Here is a 23,693-nt window from a genome sequence, read left to right as displayed (position 1 = left end):
TGTAGGCACCCTATATATAGAAATGAGCAAACCAGTGATATTTTAGGGAGAAGACTAGCAGGCGGGGCCTATTACTTACATCATAGGAACCCACACAACACAAAACACTGTTGCTGTATGTAGGTTTTATTTTATTTGTTTTTTATCTTATGTTTTGGAAATGTACATCCAGATTTTTTCCCTTTAACTTTTTGGGGGCCTCTAAGAGAGTGGAGCCCTAAGCTATAGCTTGTTTTGCTTATACGGAAATCCGGCCCTGAATCTTATGTTGGGAACTGCCCTGAGATTTGCAGATGAAGGGCGGTATGCAAAAAACCCACAACCAATATTGATAATGTCTTGTTGCATGAGAAAATGCATGTTTGTTTTGTTTTTAATATTCTTGACAGATAATTAACTTGGGCAAGCCGCTGAAAACATTTGGCACAGCTTCCTTGGACATCCTGTGGCCAAAAGAAATCAAGGGAGGCAAATGGCTGCTGTATTTGGTATCTATCAACTCCAAAGAGTTAGGAGAAGTCCAGTGCGAACCTCGGAATGAAATAAACCCTTTGGGAATTAAGGTAAATAAGCGTTGCCAGTCCGAACATTGCAGGGATTTATTGCAGCTCTTTGGCAACTGGAAGAAGGCTGTATGTTGTTGTCTTTGCAAGAGTGCCTGAGAAAAAGTGCATATAGGAAACTGGGTGGTGATGCTGCTGCTGTATATACTTTTGACAAACCTGCAGAATTCAGTTCTCCTGCATAAATCCTGCTCCAGCTACTCAGTTGTGTTAAACTTTTAAATCTTCTGTAGCAGGGGTGGCCAACTCCCAAGAGACTGCGATCTACTTACAGAGTTAAAAATGAGCAGCGATCTACCCCATTTGTGGGGGTTCAGGTCATAGTTGCTGAGCTTTTTTTTAGGGGAGCTAAAGTTGTTTAGCTTCCATGTGGGGAGTCTGTGATCTACCACAGTCGTCCCGTGATCTACCGGTAGATCACGAATCTACCTGTTGGACGTGCCTGTTCTATAGCACACTTCTTTAAAAAAAGACCCGACTGCATTTATATCCCTGTTCATTTTTATAGATGTCTCGAAGTTCAAGGACAAAACGTCAAGTCGCAGAGAAACAGACAGAGGGTGGCAAAAGCTTTTCTTTGTTTTCAGAAAGAAAATATAAGACTTTGGTAAGCATTTGCCTTAAACTGTTACCAGCTGCTTTGTATGCCCCTCTCTCTCTTTATTTTCCAAATTAGTCCCTTTATTTTCCAAATTAGTCATCAAGTATTTATGCAGGGAGATATTAGGCATAAAGATTTTGAATTCCTGTTGAATAATTTTATTGAGTTACATGTAACACGTATTTTAAAAATAACTGTTGTTTTGAAATTTAAAGGATTACAGTCGCTTGTCACCTTAAAGATGACCACTTTTATCTGGACATAAATGTTTGCAGATTAGAGCCCAATTTATTAGTGGGCACTAGTCTGTGACAGTTTACGTCCTAATAAAATGATCCACAAAGTAACTGGCTGTGTTTAACTATATAAATTCTTTATACATCATATAAACATAACTCTTTTCACATTATCTAACCGAGTAGAAGCAATAAGGACCAACATTTAGAACAGGAAATACAAATAGATTAGTTCTTATATACGTAATGGCCAAATAGAAGCTTTTGTGTTCCACGTATGTACGGATGAATCAGATGTGAACCATACTTTCCAAAGGCAGATGTGGAACATTACAAAGAAAAGATCATCTTTTGCAAGTACTGCTCCTTAAAGTTGTTACGTTTGACACTTGTATTCGCTAAGACACACAAAAGCTTCTATTTGGACATTACGTATATAAGAACTCATCTATTTGTATTTCCTGTTCTAAAAGCTTTCATTGTTCCTTTTGGCTGCAAAACAGCACATTTGGCAGAAACATTGGGTATTCACCTTAAAAGTATGCACTTAAAAAAAAAGTTTTGCGTATTTAATGCAGGAATGTAACAAGGAGGCAAACTGTGTCACCATAAGATGCCCACTACAGGGACTGGACAGCAAAGCATCTGTTGTGTTGCGTTCAAGACTATGGAATAGCACTTTTCTAGAGGTATGCTCTGTTAACTTGTCTTGGATAGATTCCGTGTTCAGGGAAGTTTTTAATGTGTGACATTTTAATGTATTTTTAATCTTCATTGGAAGCCGCCCAGAGTGGCTGGGGAAACCCATCCAGATGGGTGGGGTACAAATAATATATTGTTATTGTTATTATTTGGGCCACCTCTTTTTATTTTACCTAATGCAAAACTTTCTTTCTTTCTTTCTTTCTTTCTTTCTTTCTTTCTTTCTTTCTTTCCTACCCCGCTTTACCAGGAGTACTCTAAAATGAGCTACCTAGACATTGTCCTTAGAGCAACCATCAGCATCGCTGCGGCAGATAACATTAAGCTGGCAAACGAAGCTACTGATGTGAGTCTGTGACATTTCTTTTGACGATGGAGGCCGTATGTTTTTGTAGGCAGGGAGGGAACTGTTCCTTTGGGCACGAGGCACGCAGCATGTTCAACAGGGAATATACATCAGTAAGGAATCCTCTTTCAGCCTGAGGGCAGAATTCCCTTCTGGCTGATTTCCCAGGGGCCACATATGTCTGGTTGGTGGGGCCAGGGCAAAAGTGGATGGTACCACAACTGTAAATCTCAACCTTTTACAGTGGGCTGATTTCTGCACACACGCCTTGGACCATCTGACCATCTGGGTCCCTTCTAACTCTACAGTTCAGTGAGTCTGTGCAACTCAGCCCAGGCAAGCAGGAAGCACTGTTGGTAGTGCGAGGATACAATCCAGCCTGGCAAAGACACCCGAGGAGGCTGCATAGCAGGGGGAGTGAGAAGGGTGTAGCCTGGAGCGAGGGGGTGTGGATGGGGAAAGCCAGATAGAGCTGCTTCCCCCCCCAATAATATTTATTATTTTCAGTAAATAAACATAGTAAAGAAAGAAAAGATTAACAATAATAAAGACAAACAAAAAAGAAAAGAAAAAGAAAAAAAGATACATACAACATATTACCACTTAATTAATTAAAATTAAGTACCACCCATCTTCATAAACATAGTATTTGACTTCCTCGAATCTCTTCCATACGAATTTCTGAGTAATTATATGTAGCAGTTTCCAATATGTGTTTCAAAAGACCATATCACAGTCCTAATCATATTACATAGCTTACCTTATCGTACATTTTCTTATTTATAAATTTAATTCCATTTTAATCCTAGGCCTAATTGTTTCTTTCAAGTGATTACATATCTTTAATATTACAATATTTATTCAAGTAGTCTTTAAATTTTTTTATAGAGCTGCTTTTCAGGGCTGCATTTGCCCCCACCCCACCGAACCTAAGATTTTCCACTTTGCTATAGACCACGGCTTCCCAAACTCTGGTTTCCAGCTGTTGTGCGGACTACAATTCCCATCACCCCTAGCTAGCAGGATCCAGTGGTCAGGGATGTTGGGAACTGTAGTCCAAAAACAGCTGGAGACCCAAGTTTGGGAAACCCTATTGCAGACGATACTGAGCTAGGCAGCCCGATGGACCTGCTTGGGTATAAGATAGCCTTCCTACGTTCCTACTTTTAGTTGTTAGTAATAAACCATCTGAAAAATGGTTTAATACTGTCCACTATGATTCCATTGCTCAAAAGGATGCAGATTTTTAAAGTTCAACACATTGTGCCCAGCGATCTTCTCCACTGACATTTATGTATTTTCCCGATCTGTAGGTGCGAGTGACTGTCTTCCCTGCAAAGACGGTAGCTCTGTATAAAGGGGTTCCTTGGTGGATCATCTTAGTAGCTATTCTTGCAGGCTTGTTAATGCTTGCTCTATTGGTATTCTTGCTATGGAAGGTGAGTTGTTTTACTAATATGCTATTTTAATATGTGCTCCACACATCATGGGGCTTGTTTTTTTTTACAGATGGAAAGATACCACCATCCACTTAGTATAGGGAAATGTCTTTCCTTTGGCTGAGATGTTAAGTGAAACAACTTGCCTAAACAAGTGTGAGGGGATGATTAGCTGCTTGTGCTTAAAATTGTGCCCCCTCAGAGTTTGTGCGGCTCCACAAACCTCTGTGTGTGACAGAGCTCCTCAGACATGTCTGCTCTAGTCACTAGTAGAGTCTGACAGTGGCTGCCTGCGGAAGCGTTTCCAGCAAAGAAGCTCCTTAACGGAAACGCGTCTCCTGGACTCACGACGTGGCAGCTTCCGGCGAAGTATGGGTCTCCCTACGGTTGCTTCTGACACCTCCCCGCTGTTTTCGCTGGACGTGTCTCTCACCCCTTTCTCTCCCCTGCTAGTTCCTGCCTTGGCTGCTGCGTCTCTCGCAGCATTACTGAGATCCTCCTCCAGAGACCCCTCGCTCCCCCTGCTGGTCCCTGCTTTAGCTGCTGACTCTCTCCCAGCCTCTGGGAGCCCTACCACCTCCCTTTCCTCTGATGTCAGTTCCCTGACATCCACCTCCCCTCCAGGGCCCCCTTCCCCCCCGCCCCTACTCTCTCCTCTGGGCGGTGAGGAGCTAAAACCCCGAAAAGAATCCTCTTCATCTTCAGACGTCTCGAACATTTCCCTCCATCGGTCTTCGTTCCGGCTCGCTGAATCCTCCTCCGCCTCGGAATCAGAGAACCCCTCCAACTCTTCTTCTTCGTCGGTGGTGGCGAAGTATTCCCTCCGGAACCTCGCCACTGGCTGAGGTTTACGAGGGAATCTCTGATGAAAAGTTTCTATCAAAACCTCGTCATCTACATCCTCTGCCATGACCCAGGTGTTTTCCGACTCCGGCTCCCCTTCCCACATTACCAAATACTCTACTTGATCTCCCTTCCACCTGGAATCGAGAATCTCCGCTACATGGTAGCTGTGTTCTTTTTCCTCCATAGCTGGTCCCCTATTGACCCTCCCTTCTCTGTCCCCTTTATACGGTGACAGCAACGACCTGTGGAACACTGGGTGCAGCTTCATGTGGTTCGGTAACCGGAGTCTGAAAGCCACTGGGTTGACCTGCTGCGTGACTTCAAATGGGCCCAGCCTTTTGGGTCTTAACTTCTTACAACCCCCTTTGAATGGTAACCCTTGGGTGGACAGCCACACCTGGTCCCCCACCCTAATGCTTTCTCCTTCCCTTCTGGTTTTGTCTGCCTGCCTCTTATATTCCTCCTTAGCCCTGTTTAAGTTAAGTTGGAGCTGGCGATGGATCGCTTCCATTTCTTCAACGAACTGTTCTGCAGCTGGAACGCTCCAGTTCTCCCCTTCCCCCCCTGGGAAGGCTCGGGGATGACACCCCTGATTAGCCAAAAAGGGGCTCATCCCCGTGGACACGTTCTCTGCATTGTTGTAGGCAAATTCTGCCAACGCCAGCTTCTCCACCCAATCATTCTCTCTGTCATTCACATAACACCTCAAATATTGCTGGAGGACACCATTAGCTCTTTCCGCCTGCCCGTTGGTTTCTGGATGACGGGCAGTTGAGAAATTCACCTCTACATGCAATAAGCTCACGAGCTTCCTCCAGAACCTGGAAGTAAATTGTTTCCCTCGGTCAGAAACCACCCTCAAGGGGGCGCCATGCAGCCTAAACACATTTTCCACAAACAATTTAGCGGTTTCTTCCGCTGTGACCGCATGTGAGCAGGCTATAAAGTGGGCCATCTTGGTTAACAGGTCTACCACAACCATGATGGCTGTTTTCCCTCTGGACCTTGGCAGATCAGTCATGAAATCTATTGCCACTGCCTCCCATGGTCTTTCCGGCGTGGGTAGTGGTTCTAATAAACCTGCCGGTGCCCGCCTCTCCCCCTTGGCTCGTTGGCATTGGTCACACCCTCTCACATACTCCCGCACATCTTCCCTGACCTTGGGCCACCAGAATTCCCTGGTAACCAGCCACATGGTTTTGTGTTGCCCAAAATGCCCTGCTGTGGGGCTATCGTGCAGTTGCTTGAGTACCTTTTCCCTCAATTCCCCTTCAGGTATATATAACGCTCCCTTGTAGTACAACGCCCCGTTTCTCTCCTCAAAACCCCCGGGTTTGTCTCCCTCCCTCCTGAGACCCCTGAGTTTGTCCTGGGCGTATTCATCCTGCACCGTTCCCTCTACCAGTTCCCTTTGCCCCACCAATGCCGCCCCACACACCCAGCAGTCCTCTGGAATGACATGGGTCTCTTCGGGTGCTCCCTCCCCCTCCAAATATTCAGGTTTGCGTGAGAGAGCGTCCGCCCTAACGTTCTCTGGGCCTGGCACGTAACAAATCTCAAAGTTAAATTTGGAGAACTCCTGGGCCTATCTCAACTGCCGTTGGTTGAGCACTCGCGCAGTTCTCCAATACTCTAGATTCTTATGGTCCGTGCACACTTGCACCTTATGTTGTGCCCCAATCAGCAGGTGCCTCCATCTCCGGAAAGCCTCATGAATCGCAAGAAGTTCCCGGTCGTACACCGTGTAGTTCCTCTCGGATTTGTTCAGCTTTCGCGAAAAGAAGGCACACGGTCGCCACTCTGACTCCTCCTTCCCCGGCTGCAGAAGAAGCACCGCCCCTATGGCTCTGTCAGATGCGTCTGTTTCGACCCTCAGCTTTTTTTGTAAATCCACATGCAGAAGTTGTTCATCAGAGGCGAAGGCCCTTTTCAGTTCCTCAAACGCTCGCTCCGCCTCCGCCGTCCAAACAAACTTCTTTTTACTGCTGAGACAGTCCGTGATGGGCGCCGTCAGGTGGGCGAAGTTTCGGATGAACTTACGATAAAAGTTTCCAAACCCTAGGAACCTCTGCACATCCTTCTTGGTTTTGGGTGTTTTCCATTCCAGCACTGCTTGAACCTTGCCGGGGTCCATGGCCAACCCCTTGTCGGACAAGCGGTACCCCAGGAATTCCACCTCCTTGGTATGAAACTGACACTTCTCCAGTTTCACCCACAGCCTGTTGGCTTGCAGCCTGCTCAACACTTCTCTGACGTCTCTCACATGTTGCTCCTCATTCTCCGAATACACCAACACATCATCTAGGAAGGCCACGCAATTCTTGTAGAGCAAAGGCCCCAGTACGTGGTTCATGAATGATTGAAAACACGCGGAGCCTGTTTGTAATCCAAAAGGCATCACGAGGTATTCAAATGCCCCCAAAGGGGTGAACATGGTGGTTTTCCATTCATCCCCTTTCCTTATACGTATCAGGTTGTACGCCCCCCTTAGGTCCAGCTTTGTAAAAATCTTTCCCTTCCGCACCCTGGTCAAAATATCATCAATCCTGGGCATAGGAAAAGCCGCCGGCTCTGTCACTGCATTTAACCGCCTGAAATCACATACAAGTCTCGGCTTGTCCGTGTGCTTTTTATCCACAAAAAACACTGGGCTACCCCCCGCTGCCTTGGACTCTCTGATGAAGCCTCTCTTCAGGTTCTTGTCAATGAACTCTCGCAACTCCTGCATTTCCCTGTCTGACATGGCATACAACTTGCCTACAGGAAGCTGTGCTCCAGGGAGTAAATTGATCTGGCAATCAAAGGGCCTATGCGGGGGTAGTTGGTCAGCTTCCTTCTCGCTGAACACGTCGCTGAGATCTGCATACTGTGGTGGCACCTTCCCCTTCTCCATTACTTCAGTCCCTGCCAGGGTGGCTTGGGCCCCTGCTGAACCCTTTCCCCCCCTGCAGTGTTCTAAGCAATGTGCTGAACCGAAGGAAACCACTCTTTGATGCCAGCCCACCAGCGGATCATGTAGGGCTAGCCAGCTCATTCCCAAAATAATGGGAGCGCCTCCCAAGGTGGCCACATTAAACGCTATCAGTTCTGTGTGCCTTGCCACCCTCATTATCATTGGGACGGTCTGCAAGCTGACTCCTCCTCCCAACAGTTCCCTGCCATCGATCGTGGTCACCTGCAGGGGGTTGCTTAAAGGGATCGTCTGTATCTGGTGTTCAGCAGCAAACTCCTTGCTCATAAAATTGCAGGAGCTGCCTGAGTCCAACAGCGCCTTTATTTTTAGGGGGTGTCCATTTTGCAGCTCTAGCGACACTTCAATCACTAGAGCCGGTCGAGGAGCTTCTGGCACGGACACTTTCACTGCTCTTTGGCCTGGCTGCAGTGCCCTGACGGTGGCAACCAGGCGTTGGCTTTTACCTGCTCCGTTTCTCCCTGCTCTCCCCCCTCAACAGCTCCCACCATCCCTTGCCATTCCTTCCTCTGGGGGCAGACTCTGGCAAAGTGGCCTGGCTGTTGGCAGAGATAGCATTTCCGGGCTCCTTTTCCCTCCTTCTTAGCCCCCTCACTGGGCTTTGAAACTGCGCGCGCGCGCGCTGTTCCGACTTCCATCGGCTCTGCCGGCGGGAAAGCTGGCTCAGGAATGTCTGGAATGCGGAACTCCTTCCAACGTTCCCCTCTCCCTTCCCGCCTCTCCAAGGCTCTTGCCTCCTGGCGCGCTCCAATGGTCAGCGCAGATTTGGTCAGCTGATCCATAGACACCGCCCTGGGGCTCCGGGACAGCTCGTCTTTCACAGCCGAAGAAAGACCTTCTTCAAATAGCATCTGAATGGGTGCCGCCGATAAATCCCACCCCAATCTGTGAATCAGCATGGTAAATTCAGTCCAGTACTCACGAACAGATCGGCTTCCCTGCTTGCAAGCCATTAGCTGTCTGCACACCACCCCTTCCTCAATATCGCTGGAAAACATGATATCCATTGCACGAAAGAACTTCATAGTGTCCTTTAGGATATCATTGTTGCCATCAGGGGTCGAACCCAGTCTCGCGCCCCCTTCTCAAGATGCCCAATTACGAAAGCAACTCGCGATTCCTCATCAGGGAACTCATCAAACTGCACATTAAGGGCATATTGCATCTCTGTCCTAAAGGCATGGTAATCCTTGGGGTCCCCCCCAAACTTCTGCACCAATCCTGGTACCTTTCTGGGGAACTGAGTGGTTCTCCCCTTCTTGTCTGCATCCTGAGCCCTTCTCTCCTCGAGCCTCGCCGTCTGCAGCGCCAGTTGGACCTCCAAAGCTTGATACCTTTCTTCCAAGCTTGGACCAGCTCCAACCCCTGCCTCTCCGGTTCCGGCTGGGTTGCTCATGATGCTTTCTCCTGCACAGGCAGCGTACAAAGACTGTCAGACTGCTGTGAGGGGATGATTAGCTGCTTGTGCTTAAAATTGTGCCCCCTCAGAGTTTGTGCGGCCCCACAAACCTCTGTGTGTGACAGAGCTCCTCAGACATGTCTGCTCTAGTCACTAGTAGAGTCTGACAGTGGCTGCCTGCGGAAGCGTTTCCAGCAAAGAAGCTCCTTAACGGAAACGCGTCTCCTGGACTCACGACGTGGCAGCTTCCGGCGAAGTATGGGTCTCCCTACGGTTGCTTCTGACACCTCCCCGCTGTTTTCGCTGGACGTGTCTCTCACCCCTCCCCTGCTAGTTCCTGCCTTGGCTGCTGCGTCTCTCTCCGCATTCCTGAGATCCTCCTCCAGAGACCCCTCGCTCCCCCTGCTGGTCCCTGCTTTAGCTGCTGACTCTCTCCCAGCCTCTGGGAGCCCTACCACCTCCCTTTCCTCTGATGTCAGTTCCCTGACAACAAGCAAGTAGTAGGGGGTAAAAAACCATTTTTGATGTTACAATTATTTGTGCTGAAAAATACCTGGTGATAATTTTAAACTCATGTGCATTTTGTTTTTTGTAGGCTAGCATTTATCTTCATAAGATGTCAAAATAGTATTTAGAACATGAAAATTAATTTTGAGACTGTTATTAAATGGGGAATCAGTTCCTAATTTTAAAATCAATATGCATAGACATGACTCAATCTCATTAGGATTGAATGTTGGCACTGAGGCTATTTTTTTTTAAAAAAGGACAGAATTCTGAAATTAACCAAGATCATAAAGGACACCACATGTAACGCTAAGCCAAACCATAGCTTAGCACGACCAATCAAATGTCCAGATTCCTGGAAAGAATATCATGACTGCCGTGTTCCTCTAATACTGCTCCTGCTGCACTGCTGTGAGATAAGCTATGGTTTGGCTTAGTGTTCCATCTAAATCAAACCCGCAGTTTATCTCCCCCAAGCCACAAGTAGCAAGCCATAGAATAAACCTTGACTGCTGTTCATGGTTTATCTGCAGCATGATAAATCTTGAGTCTAGATTTGGATGCAACCAGGCCACACCATGGCTTATTTCACCGCAGCATAGTAGAAACAGAACTGGAGGAAGAACAACGCAGCCACAGTCTTCTTCCCAAGAAACCCACAAATTTTCCTCATTCGTGCCAAGCTATGATTTGGTTTAGCTTTTTTCTGTATGAACTGGGCCAGTCTCTTTCATGATCTCGGTTCGCTTCAGAATCCTGTCCTTTGTAGATATGTAAAAATAGCCTAGCATTATGTGTGAACCATCTTGAGATGTTTTTCACATATCTACATTTAAACACGCTCTGTGTGTGTATGTATACATGAATGTGCTGCCCCTTGCATCAAAGGATAATTGATAAGGATTTCAGCTCACTACCTAATGGACCCAGTCATTCTCCGTGTGAAGCGTGTTGCCCAGGTGTATGGGGATTCGCATAGGACTCAATATGCCACCCTTTTTTCCACTACCTCAGTGTGCAGGACGATGCAGTGTGCCAAAAACCTTACAGGAAATGGGAGGTTCATGGACACCTCCCACAGTTCTTCCTCTCAGTGCTGTTCAGATTAGTTGAAGTCAACGTGTTGAGTTGCCTACACAAAAAATGGGACACAGAAATTCCATCAGAAACCTTTTTATACATAGGCCCAAAAAAAGGGGGCGGTCTTCACAGTCACTCCCTCTTTAAAACACCCGTTTGATTTCTCAGAAAAGTGAATCAGGTTTTGTTTTCTGCTAGAGAAAACAAACATTATGTGATTTCAACAGTGCCAGCCTCATACACGGAGCATTTGTATCCGGTTCCCCGTATTTTTTAAAATTAATGTTTGCCAGCCTGCTGATAATGTATAATGTATATAACTGAAGGGTGAAAACAGCAAGTGACAAAGCCAGCCATGGAAATGTCCTACTGCAAGCAAGTCGGCTTCAAAGGTTATTGCAGAACTGTGACATAATTGGATGGATATTTTACCATGCACATACATCTGGTTCACCTTTTTTTTCCTTTTTTTCTTTTCACATTAGTCCGTAACATTGACTAAATGCCTTGCTTCCTTATAGTGTGGTTTCTTCAAGAGAGATAAGAAAGATCATTATGATGCCAAATATCACAAGGCTGAAATCCATGCTCAGCCATCTGATAAAGAGAGGCTTACTTCTGATGCATAGTATTGATCAACTTCTGTAATTGGTAATTGATCAGTTTTTTTTTGAATTTGTTAGCTGCTGCGGGACATGCTTTTTGGTTGTGGTGGCTAATGACTGGAAGCTTGCTGCATCTGTTTCCATTAATTGCTGCGTTTTCAAAATATCAATTTGCGCTTGCTTATGTCGTTTATAACCGTCTCTCGCTCTCTCAATGCACGAAGACGCAAATCCTTTCGTCAATTATTTTTAACAGCTGTTTACTTGTGCGTTCTTCCTTGAAATTCTGAAGGCTTTCTGCCTAAGGATGGCAACCCAGCTTCTCAACATGTTGGCTCATGATCCAGGTGACAGATTGTGCCCATGGAGCTATGTTATTCTGCTGTGGAAAAAAAGGAAATGTTCTAAGGAGTCCCCGGGCTCCGTTCTTCATTGAGAAGATGGGTTCTATCAGGAGCAAACTAGACATGACATTAAATGCATCTGCACGCATCAATATGCAGATTGTAAAAAAATGGAAATAGAATCATCTGGAAAGAAGAGGGGATGATAGATAATTGATTACGGTCAAAGACCAGGCCGCATAACACAGTAAAAACAGCGTTCATAAAGATAAAATATTCAATCAGAGCAGATTGCAGCAATAGCTTATGAGTTAAAACTGAGATATATACATACACCCGTACAACTGAGATTTGGGCTACCATAAAAATTGACCCTGAGGCACCCCAAAGGCCGACTTCAGCATTTCCCTAGTAAGCTATTTTATTCTAGAAGATGATCTGTGCCTACAAATCTGGGCGCAGAATCTGGCTACCAGCCAGGTCGTCTTGTGATCTTTGCCTAGATCGGTGAGCCTCTTCAGCAAAGGATTAATGGTGTCTCTACGAATCTCAACATAAAAAGGACACCTAAAAAATATATGTTTGGGGCTTCCTATTTCCCCTAATGGAGAGGGGATGACAATTGTCAGGATCCCTCCGTTCTCCGAAGTTGTTGTTCACCTTGGGAGGAAATCCCTCACTGTGATTCCTGCACCCACCCTGGCCAAAGCAAATGTGAGCTCCAGAAGAGGGATTTTCCACAGCAAAGGAGGAATTAGTTAAATTACCCCCCCCCCCACATGCTGCAATCCCAATAATGATCAGTCCTAGCCCTATGGCTGATGCTATATATAATTTTCAATACCTTCACATTAAACTAAATGCAAAAGTTGAATGTCCTATATAGTTTGGCCCAGTGGCAAGCTTTCCCGAAGGCCACCTTGCCCAACCGCAACGGATCTTTCTCTGCAATATGCAATAGAGGATTGGATGCGCCCTAGATTGAACTCTGGATTCACATGGACCTATGAGGATTTGACATCCTGCCCCATGTTAATGCGTGTGGATCCTAGGACATGTCTGAGAATCCTCTGCAAGGTGTTGGGATTCTGTAGCTGCCTTAGAGGTAAACTGCTGTGGGAAGGGAAATTGTGGAGCCAAGCTGCCATTCATTGGCAAGCAACAAGGGGCTAGGTAACTCCATCTCGCTCACCTAGATATAGGAGCATTTTCAGATGTGAGGCTTGGACAACAGCCTTGGAACCTCCTGTGCTGTTTTGTTCGAATGTGAGTTGATAGCATGAAAGAGAAAGCAGGAGAGACCTGAATAGAAATGAGCACCCGTCCCAACTTTAGGTTTCCCACTGAAATGTGAAGCAAGAAGCTCTAAGCTTGTGTGTGGGGGAAAATGGTTTTCTTGCACCGACTGTGGTGCAAGTTTTCATGTAGGTAGTTAATGAAACTATTAGAGGTGCTTCATTTAAACCTGCCTGTGGGTTCTTTCAACATTAAAAACAATTGTCACTATGGCATTAGCATTTTAAGGTTTTACTTCCCCAATCCATCACATAGTTAAAGCTGCAATCCTGTATCCATTTACCTAGGAGAATGCTCTGCTGAACTGAGTGGGACTTTAATCTGAGTAGACATGTATACGATTGCGGTGTGTGTGTGTGAGTGTGTGTGTGTGTGTGCGCGCGCGCGTGTCCATCTGGACTGTGGGCTGTGATTGCAGTCCACAACAATTAAATCAATGTGAGATTTGACATAGGCTTCAATATAGCATGAGCCATACCATATATAGATTGTAGGATTCTACATATGTTTTGCTCCTGCACTCAGAAGTTCAATAGCTCTATTAACCACTAATGCATGCTGAAAGCCTTTACTGCTGGTACTGCTTTTTCTCGTAAAGGGCTGTTCTCAATTTGTCAATTTCTGTGGGAAGTTTATGGTAAATTTTGAACTTCTGTTTTCTATCCTTAAATATGCATTTCTCTTCTGAAGCTTGCCTTCTGCATGATGCCGTGTGCTGCTGCGAAACCTGAAGTCATATTTAAGTAAATATTATATTCTGCTTGCTGGATTGCCGGGACAACCACTTTGATCTTTAATGAGCAAAAGCATTACCTCTAAAAGAAGCTGAAATGAGTCATTTGTCAGACAAAACGAGCATTTATCTTAGGTTCTGAGTCTGTTGAACAATCTCAAGACTCAGGCACTGAGGTGAGGGGTGGATCCAGAGGCCTATGAGCTCCTAATAATAATAATAATAATAATAAATTATTTATATCCCGCCCTCCCCAGCCGAACCCGGGCTCAGAGCGGCTAACAACAATAAAATAATACAGTAATCTGGTGCCCAGTTACCATGAGTGAAAAATTGGAGGCAAGATAATGCCTGTAGATGTTTGTGCTAATTCCCTGTATCCATTGGTGGTCTTCAGATCTCGTGAGATTTGCAGAAACCAATCAGAAGCACCATTAAGCAGAACATTCAACATGATGAACAGTGAGATCCCCAGCCAAGCTCAGCTTGAGAGACTAGAGAAAAAGTCCCTTTCTGCATGGCATGCACTCTCAAGACCTACAGGTCCCAAAGTTCTTGCAAGCATTCCTCATACGTGGGCGAGAGGAACCAGTCATTAGAAAAAAGGGACATCTCAAGGACATTGAGATCCCAGGGAAACTGGTGATGAGATTTGCAGGCCCATGGGAGTAAATGAGTTAGGCTTCTGGCCTCCAGAGTGCATACCCTGTTTCCCTGAAAATAAGACCGTGTCTTATATTAATTTTTGCTCCCAAAGATGCGCTAGGTCTTATTTTCAGGGGATGTCTTATTTTTCCATGAAGAAGAATACAGTACACGTTGAACCAAAAAAAAAAAAAAAAAAAGGAAATTTATTACCTGTACAGTGGTACCTCGGGTTAAAAACTTAATTCGTTCCAGAGGTCCATTCTTAACCTAAAACTGTTCTTAACCTGAAGCACCACTTTAGCTAATAGGGCCTCCCGCTGCTGCCGCACTGCCGGAGCACGATTTCTGTTCTCATCCTGAAGCAAAGTTCTTAACCCGAGGTACTATTTCTGGGTTAGCGGAGTCTGTAACCTGAAGCGTATGTAACCTGAAGCGTATGTAACCCGAGGTACCACTGTATACAGTACAACGCCTTATGGTAGCTTCGGGGGCCTTATATTCCGGGGTGGCCTTATATTACAGCGAGAGGCAAAACTGGAAGTAGGTCTTATTTTCGGGCGATGTCTTACTTGCGAGGAAACGGTAGAATAAGCAAGGCTACCCCCCCCCCGCAAGGATGGAGAACAGTGCCTACAGGGCATTTCTCTCTTGTGTATTCTTAATTATTTGTCTCTTGTGTATTATCAACGCATGCCCTACTGTCGTGTCTGGCGACTGCAAGTAAAAATCGGGCAGCTGGGGGCGAGAGTCAGCATTCATACCAAGCTAGGAGGGAAGGCACTGGGAAGTAGCAAGACTGAACAGCGTCACTCTTCCACCGAGTAGGATGTGGTTTTGAGGCAGTCAAGTGGTGAGAGGGGTGCTTTCCACTTCTGGTTGCCCCCAGCCTTCTGTGAAGTGAGAAGGCCAATCGCTTCCCTCCCTCCCTCCCAAAGTTCTTTAGAAAAGTGGGGAGCCTTGCACAAGAGACGTTTTCACTGCTGGATGCCTTTCGACCTACCTGGTCTTCATCCCCTTACTTCATCCCTTGTGAATCCTCAGTTTGTGCTAGAGCAGGCATAGGCAATCTCAGCCCTCCAGATGTTTTGGGACTACAACTCCCATCATCCCTAGCTAACAGGACCAGTGGTCAAGGATGATGGGAGGTGTAGTCCCAAAACATCTGGAGGGCCGAGTTTGCCTGTGCTAGAGAGTTGGGTTTTTGTTTTTTTGGAGGGGGGGGAAGAGTTAGGTTTCTGCCTTTCTATCCAAACTGGCACAAAGTGAGGTGCCATTCCCCATTCTGCCCGCCTCACCCCCAAGTTCTGATATGCAGAACTTGAAATCAATATTTGGCTCTGTTTGTCACTTAAGAAATTCCTCACCACCACCAGAGACCATATTTGTGAGACCTTGGCTCTACAGGGAACTGTTTTCATAGTTTACTAATATAGGCCACAAACTTACCTTTTATCTTGACAACATACAGAGTATAACTATGTTGGCTCAACTTTTTTCTTTTCTTAAAAAAAGTATTATTTTTATAAGGTAGATTTGAGATTAATGGAAGTGATTTCTATCTCCCTGCTTGGATTGCGCTCTTTGCCGACTCCTGCTGCTGCTGCTATATTTGGGGTGCTGCATTTTGCCTGTTCTCTTTAAAGGAAGGCTTGTCTGTTCTGCCGGCGCAAAGACGTAACCGCACATCTAACTCCTATCTTGGATTTCCTTCCCCTACAGTGTGGGTTCTTCCAGCGTTCCAGGTACGATGACAGCGTCCCACGCTACCACGCTGTAAGAATTCGGAAAGAGGAAAGGCAGATCAAAGAAGGAAAAACTAAAGAGAATTATGCAAAAAAACAGTGGATCACGAAATGGGATGAAAACGAAAGTTATTCCTAGGGATCACCCCTGAACTGAAGGCTCATTAAAAAAAAAAGTGTATTTGACTCACATGATGGAAGGATGGAAGTCCTATGTAGAGAAACAGCTGCCTTAAAAAAAATATTGTTACTTCTATACGAAAGCATTTTTTGTTTTATAGACCTAACTTTTAAGACGGCTTAAACCAATCTACATGCCTTATCTAAAATGTCCAAAAGCCATTTCATTTTTAATCGAAATTATCAGGCAGGAAAGGAAGAGGGGAGAGAGTCTATAGAGGGAAGATAATCTCAGGCTGCTTTGTCTCGGTCTGGAATGGTTGAGCCAATTGTGTGGGAGAGGCGATTGTCCAAGAGCTAAATAGAGATGAAGTAACCTGAGATATGTGGCTTATTAGAACTCTCCTGCAAGAATTTGGAGTGTGCATTAGTTTGAACTGCATGTTCGGTCCTGTCTCAACCTGGCTAACCTTCTTGCCCTGTTTTCTTGCATACCTGAGCAGCTAACCTATGAAAGATACTATGATCATTTCCCTAAACATGGGTGCTCTTTAACATTTCAGTTCATTGGTCTTTTGTTATTTAAATCTGTGTCTCGGTGGAAGGGGATATCGCCTTGCATGGAACGCAACGTCACTTTTTGTGTGAGGAGAGTCCAGCCACAACACTACACAGACACATATACGGTATGAGACTTGAGTGTGACAGAGTGGCATTGCCTACCTCTCCCATTTGTGGTTGCAACTTCCCAGTGGTAGCAAGCCAAGCATTAACTTTGGAACATGCTTTATATTTCCTGGTTTTTAGGGGCATCCCAGCCACCCCAAAAACCTGGAAGATACTCTCCCTTACTCTCATGCATATGGAATCTGGTTGTAAGTATTCACTTGCGAGAGGCACTCTGCAAATGGTCGCAAGTTTATTCCTTCCCATTTCTAGGATTAAGCCATGGCACTGAAAATAGGTTGTAAACTTTGATGGGAGTCTGCTAAAATCAAACCTTTCATTTTGCCCATGTAAATGAAGTAACGGGTTCTTTCATTTTGGGGGGAATGTATGGCTTGGATTTTCAAAGGCTTTTTTGTTTTTTGTTTTGCAACAGAAGCAAACGCTTCCCAACATTTTGTCAAGCTTTCATACATTTGGTTGGTTGTTGGGTTTATTTGTTTTTTGTTTCTGCCAATACATGTGTATGTGTTCTTGTAAAAAAAGAAGAAGTAGGCATTCAAGAACCGATGCAAATTGGTGTGGCTAAATTTCTAAAGGAGAGGTGAAGATTAGCTTTGTCTGGAAGTCATATTCATGCAAAAGCCATTCCTCCTGTCTGTGAATATATGGAGAATAGGGGATGTTTCTCAGTAGTGAGAGCATGGCGCTTTGCATGTGTTTAAATAGGGTTGCCACATTACCCAAAGCTGGTTTTTTTTTTAAGCATTTTTTTTTTTAAAAAAAAAAGCCCTCCTTGCCATATGTCCAGGTTTTCCCGATTCATTTTGCCACTTAAGGAAAAATCCACCCTGACTCCATTTTGCAACCCAATTCCCGCATGTGTCCACGGAAAACCCGGACATATGGTAGCCCTAATTTAAAGGCACTCCTTCCTTTAACTACTGTACTGATCCTACTGTGGCAAAGGGAGTGGAGTTTTAAAATTACTGCCCTGCCACCCGAAAAATCACCACCCACCAACATGCATAGCGGCATTGACATGTGTACGTCAGGTAATTTTGAAATCTCCAACAGTGCAATCGTATACACGTCTACTCAGGAGCAGGTCCTGTTGAGTTCCATGGGTCTTACTCCTAAATAAGCATCTATACGATTGCACCCTAAATCTGCTAATTCCTTGTCCTAACTCTTGTGCGCAGCCATGGTAGCCAGCATTATCTTAAAATGTGCAATAGGCCATCTTTCAATCATGCTTTTTAAAGATCAGTTTGTGTGCCCCTGTTGCTCACACCAAATATACACAGGTTTGTTTTTCAAAGCTTGAATATTGGTTGTACTTTTTGTATATACTGTAAGTCATTCCTATATATTTATTTTTACCATAAATCTTTGTCTTTGACTAACTGTTAAGCCAAAGATTCTTCTTTTAATGAACTTTAAATATAGTGAGCAATAGTGTGTAAGAGTTCAGGGTTTAAGACCGAACACTTTCCACCAGATGTGCCAATTCTTAAACCTTTGGATACCAACGACTAAAACATTCTTGTAAAATCCTTCTTTATACATATTTCTGATTGTGTAATAGAGGAAGTATTGTATCTTCTGAATAATTTGTGCACTAATGCATACCTGCAGATGTTTTATCTATAGAAGTTTTATATGACTAACTTATGTGGCAAGTGTTCCATGGGTGGGTGGGGGGACGAGGGGGGAGGTTTTCTAGCTCTGTATTTCTGTATTTGCAACAAGATCAACTACTGCAAATGTTATCGCACTTGAAACAAAGGATAAGCTACGAATAAATTTAACTATGGATCTTCACCGGTCCAATTTAAGACTACTGACTAAATGTCCTAAATACCTAAATTTTGATTTTAAGAATAGTTCCATACAGTTTGATACTTGTGATTGTAACCAAGGTATTTGCTGTTGTTGTTTTTAAGCTACATCTCTATATATTACAAAAGCCCTCATTGGTACTGATTAAGCAAGGATCATAAATGTGCTGTAACATTTACTATATATGAAATATCAACAGAAGCTTTAGTATGTGCAGATAGTTTGAGATTGGGTGAAAACTATGCAAACCTTTAAATATCTATCGTCAGGAACCAGACTCTATATGCCTTACAGTTACACTACAAAAAAATAAAATTAAAATAAAGCGCTAGCTGCTGGTGATTATTGTCCTTTCCAAGGCTGTCACGTTCAACTTCTTTCATTCCACCTTGATCTGGGATCACTCAGTCAGTAGAGCATGAAACCCTTAATCTCTAGAGTCATGGGTTCAAGACCATGTTGGGCAAAAGATTCCAGTGTGGTGTAGTGGTTAAGAGCGGTAGACTCGTAATTTGGTGAACCAGGTTCGCTTCCCCACTCCTCCACATGCAACTGCTGGGTGACCTTGGGCCAGTCACACTTCTCTGAAGTCTCTCAGCCTCACTCACTTCACAGAGTGTGTGTGAGGGAGGAAGGGAAAAGGAGAATGTTCGCCGCTTTGAGACTCCTTCGGGTAGTAATAAAGCAGGATATCAAATCCAAACTCCTCTTCTTCCTGCACCGTTGCAGGGAGTTGGGCAAAATGAATCTATTTTCCAACAAGGCTTCATAGAATCAGTCTTCGGACACAAAAAAAAAAGAAGAAAAAAAAAAGAAATAAAACTCTGACCACGCAGTTTATATAAAAAAGTATTTTTTCCCCAAAAAGCCTTAAAAAAATTTAATATTTAAACTTATTATTGCCAAATATTTACCAACTCTGGTGCCTCGCAATGTATTCCACCAAATACTGCTGCTTTGGCTCCGACCTCAGCTAAACAGAGTCTCCTACAAGAGCCTCATAGCAGCACTTCTTAAAGCATTATCGTTCAGGATCCCACAGCTATGGGCTTTGAAACTTGAAAAGGCAAAACTTTAAAACACTACTGCATCTTCTCATTAAAAAAACATACAATTGTAATTCTGGTGCCTTGTCAAAAAAAGGGGGTTGCAAATCCATAGGCAGTGCTAAATTAGGGCTGGTCTTTATAATATAAAGTGTCATCTCAAGTCACGTCACTGGTATATATATTCATTTTATACATTGACTGTCGCTAACATCAAATGTTAAATCACGGCTAAAAATCACCTGTGGATATTTGTATAAAAAGTGTGAAATAAATTTTGTATGAAAAGCTCTTTCTGTGATGGTGTGTTGTGTACAACTTGTACATTTTTTATTTCTGCAAACATGTAACCCATATTAAGTCTGGTTAGGGCCACTCCATACAGTATACAGCAGAAAACACAAAATCAAAACAGCTAAATTAAAAACAAACAAACTTGGGATTCAAATTATAAAACGCTTGGCATAGCAAAAGCTATGCTGTTCTCTAACCAGGGTATTTATGATTGTAGAGGCAAATCAAGAAAACCTATTAGTTTCAAACTCGGATTTAAACCGATTCCACCACTAAAACAATCTAAAGGTAATTCCTCCAGTGTTGTTTCTTTGGCTGATCGACAGTAGGCTGTTAATGCAGAAAAGGCTTTTAATACAGCAGAGAGGCATTTTTATGAGGGAAGCTTTTGAGAAAACACTGCACGGGACCAGTTCTGAGAGCCTGGGTAGATTACATAGGGCCACTTTGTTTGGGATTCTGAAAAATGCTAAATTTCACAACTCGGGGGAGGGGAGGGAGGTAAGGTAAAGTTATTGCCCATTTTCTCATTGGAAGGAAGTCCTAGCCAATTTAGCCTCAGCCTAAATAATGCAATGGATGAACATTGCCAAAAATTTGTGTGAAATCAAACGCTTTGGGAAACGATAGAACGAATAATTCAGGGAATTATTTGTGACTACTTTACCAGAGGGACGCGGGTGGCGCTGTGGGATAAACCACAGAGCCTAGGGCTTGCTGATCAGAAGGTTGGCGGTTTGAATCCCCGCGACGGGGTGAGCTCCCGTTGCTCGGTCCCTGCTCCTGCCAACCTAGCAGTTCGAAAGCATGTCAAAGTGCAAGTAGATAAATAAGTACCGCTCCGGTGGGAAGGTAAATGGTGTTTCCGTGCGCTGCTCTGGTTTGCCAGAAGCGGCTTAGTCATGCTGGCCATATGACCCGGAAGCTGTATGCCGGCTCCCTTGGCCAATAAAGCGAGATGAGCGCCGCAACCCCAGAGTCGGTCACAACTGGACCCAATGGTCAGGGGCCCCTTTACCTTTACTTTACCAGAATCAACAAGCTTGATTTTTAAATATTTTCAGGAATGCAGCAAATAAGGACAATAAGGGGTGGGAGGGCAGGAACAAAGCTTTGCAAAAAATACTTGAGTTTTTTTGGAAATTGTCAGGGGAGGGGGGAGCCTGGTATTTGATGGTCATGTCAGAATTGACACAAATTTAAAAGCGCAGGCAGTCATGGAGCTCTGAAGAACACCTTGGGATTAAAAAAAACCAAACCCATGTATTTTGGAATTATAAATATCCTCAGGAACATGCCTGACTGGAAATCCTGCCAGTGTTGGCTGATTATTTCCAAAAGCCCTTGTTTATACTTACAATGTATTCATTTATAATTTGCAGGGATTTCCTGTATTTAGAACTCGGTCATTTCAATTCAACTTTTAAACATTGCTTTTGTATGTTCTTTTGTACATTTCTGTTTTCTTACAAGTAAAATATTTTTTTAAGTCCTGCTTAAAAAAAAAAAGGAACCTCCTTACACAGTTTCAATGGAACATTATTATTTTTTTGTAAAGACACACCGCTATTAAGGGCCCCTCATTTTCAAAGAATTGTGTTAAGGATTACGAAACTTAATCCTATACATGCGCATGTGAAAAAGGATTGTAGTTTCACTAATGACAGATCAGGTCCCATGTTGTCATTATACCATTGCATTTGGGAGTTCCAGCCGGTTACACAGCTATGCATAATATACTTATTAAATTAGCATGAATAAAAAAACAAACAGATTTTACATGTCCACAATACAGTGGTACCTCGGGTTAAGTACTTAATTCGTACTGGAGGTCCGTTCTTAACCTGAAACTGTTCTTAACCTGAAGCACCACTTTAGCTAATGGGGCCGCTGCGCCGCCAGAGCACGATTTCTGTTCTCATCCTGAAGCAAAGTTCTTAACCCGAGGTACTATTTCTGGGTTAGCGGAGTCTGTAACCCGAACCGTATGTAACCCGAGGTATCACAGTATAGGAAGCAATTCTGTCACGCTGATTCTACATTTGACAGTTCAGGCAGGTCTCTTCAGCAACCAATAAATGGAAGTGGTGTTTGAGAATCAGCAGCCACTACCAAAGGGAGGAACCAACACACAAATTCACGAAAATGGTAGTTATGCAGTAAGGTGTGAGCCTACTGCACTGCAGAAAACTAAGGCCTTTTCACAGAATGTGTATGTATCAGCTCTGTAGTACTCAGTGTAGTGGATGGGGGGGAAGTACTCAGTAAAACATGCATAATAATTAAGATACTGACCAGGTTGGGAAAGTAATCAAAAAAGCAGACTTCAATGGAATAAACTATCCCGAAAGAATAGTCCCTACTACTCAAAATTAATCTTACAATACAATCCTACTCTGCTGAGAAGCGATGTCCAGTGAGAAGTAAATCCAACTGGACTTGCTCTCCGATGTGTATAGGGTTGCATCTTTAATAATGTGCTATAGATTCCAATTCGAAACGCTGCAACGGGGTGAGCTCCTGTTGCTCTGTCCCAGCTTCTGCCAACCTAGCAGTTCGAAAGCATGCCAGTGCAAGTAGATAAATAGGTACTGCTGCCGCGGGAAGGTAAACGGTGTTTCTGTGTGCTCTGGTTTCTGTCACGGTGTCCCTTTGTGCCAGAAGCGGTTTAGTCATGCTGGCCACATGACCCAGAAAGCTGTCTGTGGACAAACGCCGGCTCCCTTGGCCTGAAAGTGAGATGAGCGCCGCAACCCCATAGTCGCCTTTGACGGGACTTAACCATCCAGGGGCCGTTTACCTTCTTTTTACCTTATAGATTCCAATCCTGTTTGCCAGAACCGATTGCTCTAATCAGCCTAGTCAAGTCCAAAAGACAAGACTCCCACAACTGTAATAGTGTATAAAGGACAGTATCTTCTATATTTTCTTTTGCATTGCCTTTTATGTAACTGATAACAATTTGTTAGCACTGTTCTGTTTTGCATCTGGTCACCCTACTCCTAACAGCCCTCACCAAGTTCTATTTTTAATCATGATCATAAGCATGTTTATGCAGCAGTCCCAATGAATTCAGTGGGCCTTACTCTGTAATTACAGCGGTACCTCGGGTTAAGAACTTAATTTGTTCTAGAGGTCCGTTCTTAACCTGAAACTGTTCTTAACCTGAAGTACCAAATTTAGCTAATGGGGCCTCCCGCTGCTGCAGCGCAATTTCAGTTCTCATCCTGAAGCAAAAGTTCTTAACCCGAGGTACTACTCAATTAGCAGAGTCTGTAACCTGAATATGTAACCTGAAGCATATGTAACCCGAGGTACCCCTGTATACACATAAATACACCCTAATATAGGCCCGCCTTGAGCAGAATCTCCCAGAACAGCAGCCAAAGGCGGTTTTCATGTGGGAACTGGGTGCATGAGGGTCTATTTATGATGCTATTCCCCACCCCCACGACTGACACATCTTTAAAGAGCTGCAGGCCAAGAAATGGGAAAGTTTAAACTTTTTTTAAAAAAAAACACAATGATGAGAAAAACTTTATTCATGACTTTTAGCAGACAGAAAAAGGGTGCAGGAATTTCTGTTCTCCCCTTGCAGTGTGTAACAACATACTGTAATCCTATGCATGTTTATTTGGAAGTCCTACTATATTGTTCAGTGGGGTTT

The 23,693-nt window shown here is 44.1% G+C and overlaps 1 protein-coding gene across 1 annotated transcript in view; it reads left to right on the top strand.

The window, feature by feature from the left end:
• ITGA6 (integrin subunit alpha 6) overlaps window positions 1-20,023 on the top strand; it is a 70,918-nt gene extending 50,895 nt beyond the window's left edge. Inside the window, exons 22-27 of the mRNA XM_082215798.1 lie at window positions 390-563; window positions 1,072-1,170; window positions 1,979-2,089; window positions 2,353-2,448; window positions 3,762-3,887; window positions 16,036-20,023. Of these exons, the coding sequence (XP_082071924.1) occupies window positions 390-563; window positions 1,072-1,170; window positions 1,979-2,089; window positions 2,353-2,448; window positions 3,762-3,887; window positions 16,036-16,197 (768 nt within the window). The 3' untranslated portion in view covers window positions 16,198-20,023. The remainder of the gene's footprint in view (window positions 1-389; window positions 564-1,071; window positions 1,171-1,978; window positions 2,090-2,352; window positions 2,449-3,761; window positions 3,888-16,035) is intronic.
• Window positions 20,024-23,693: the final 3,670 nt, after the last annotated feature.

Source organism: Podarcis vaucheri (assembly GCF_965113315.1).
Source record: "Podarcis vaucheri genome assembly, chromosome: 1".
Taxonomy (NCBI): Eukaryota; Metazoa; Chordata; class Lepidosauria; order Squamata; family Lacertidae; genus Podarcis; species Podarcis vaucheri.
This window is presented reverse-complemented; position numbering and strand designations above follow the sequence as displayed.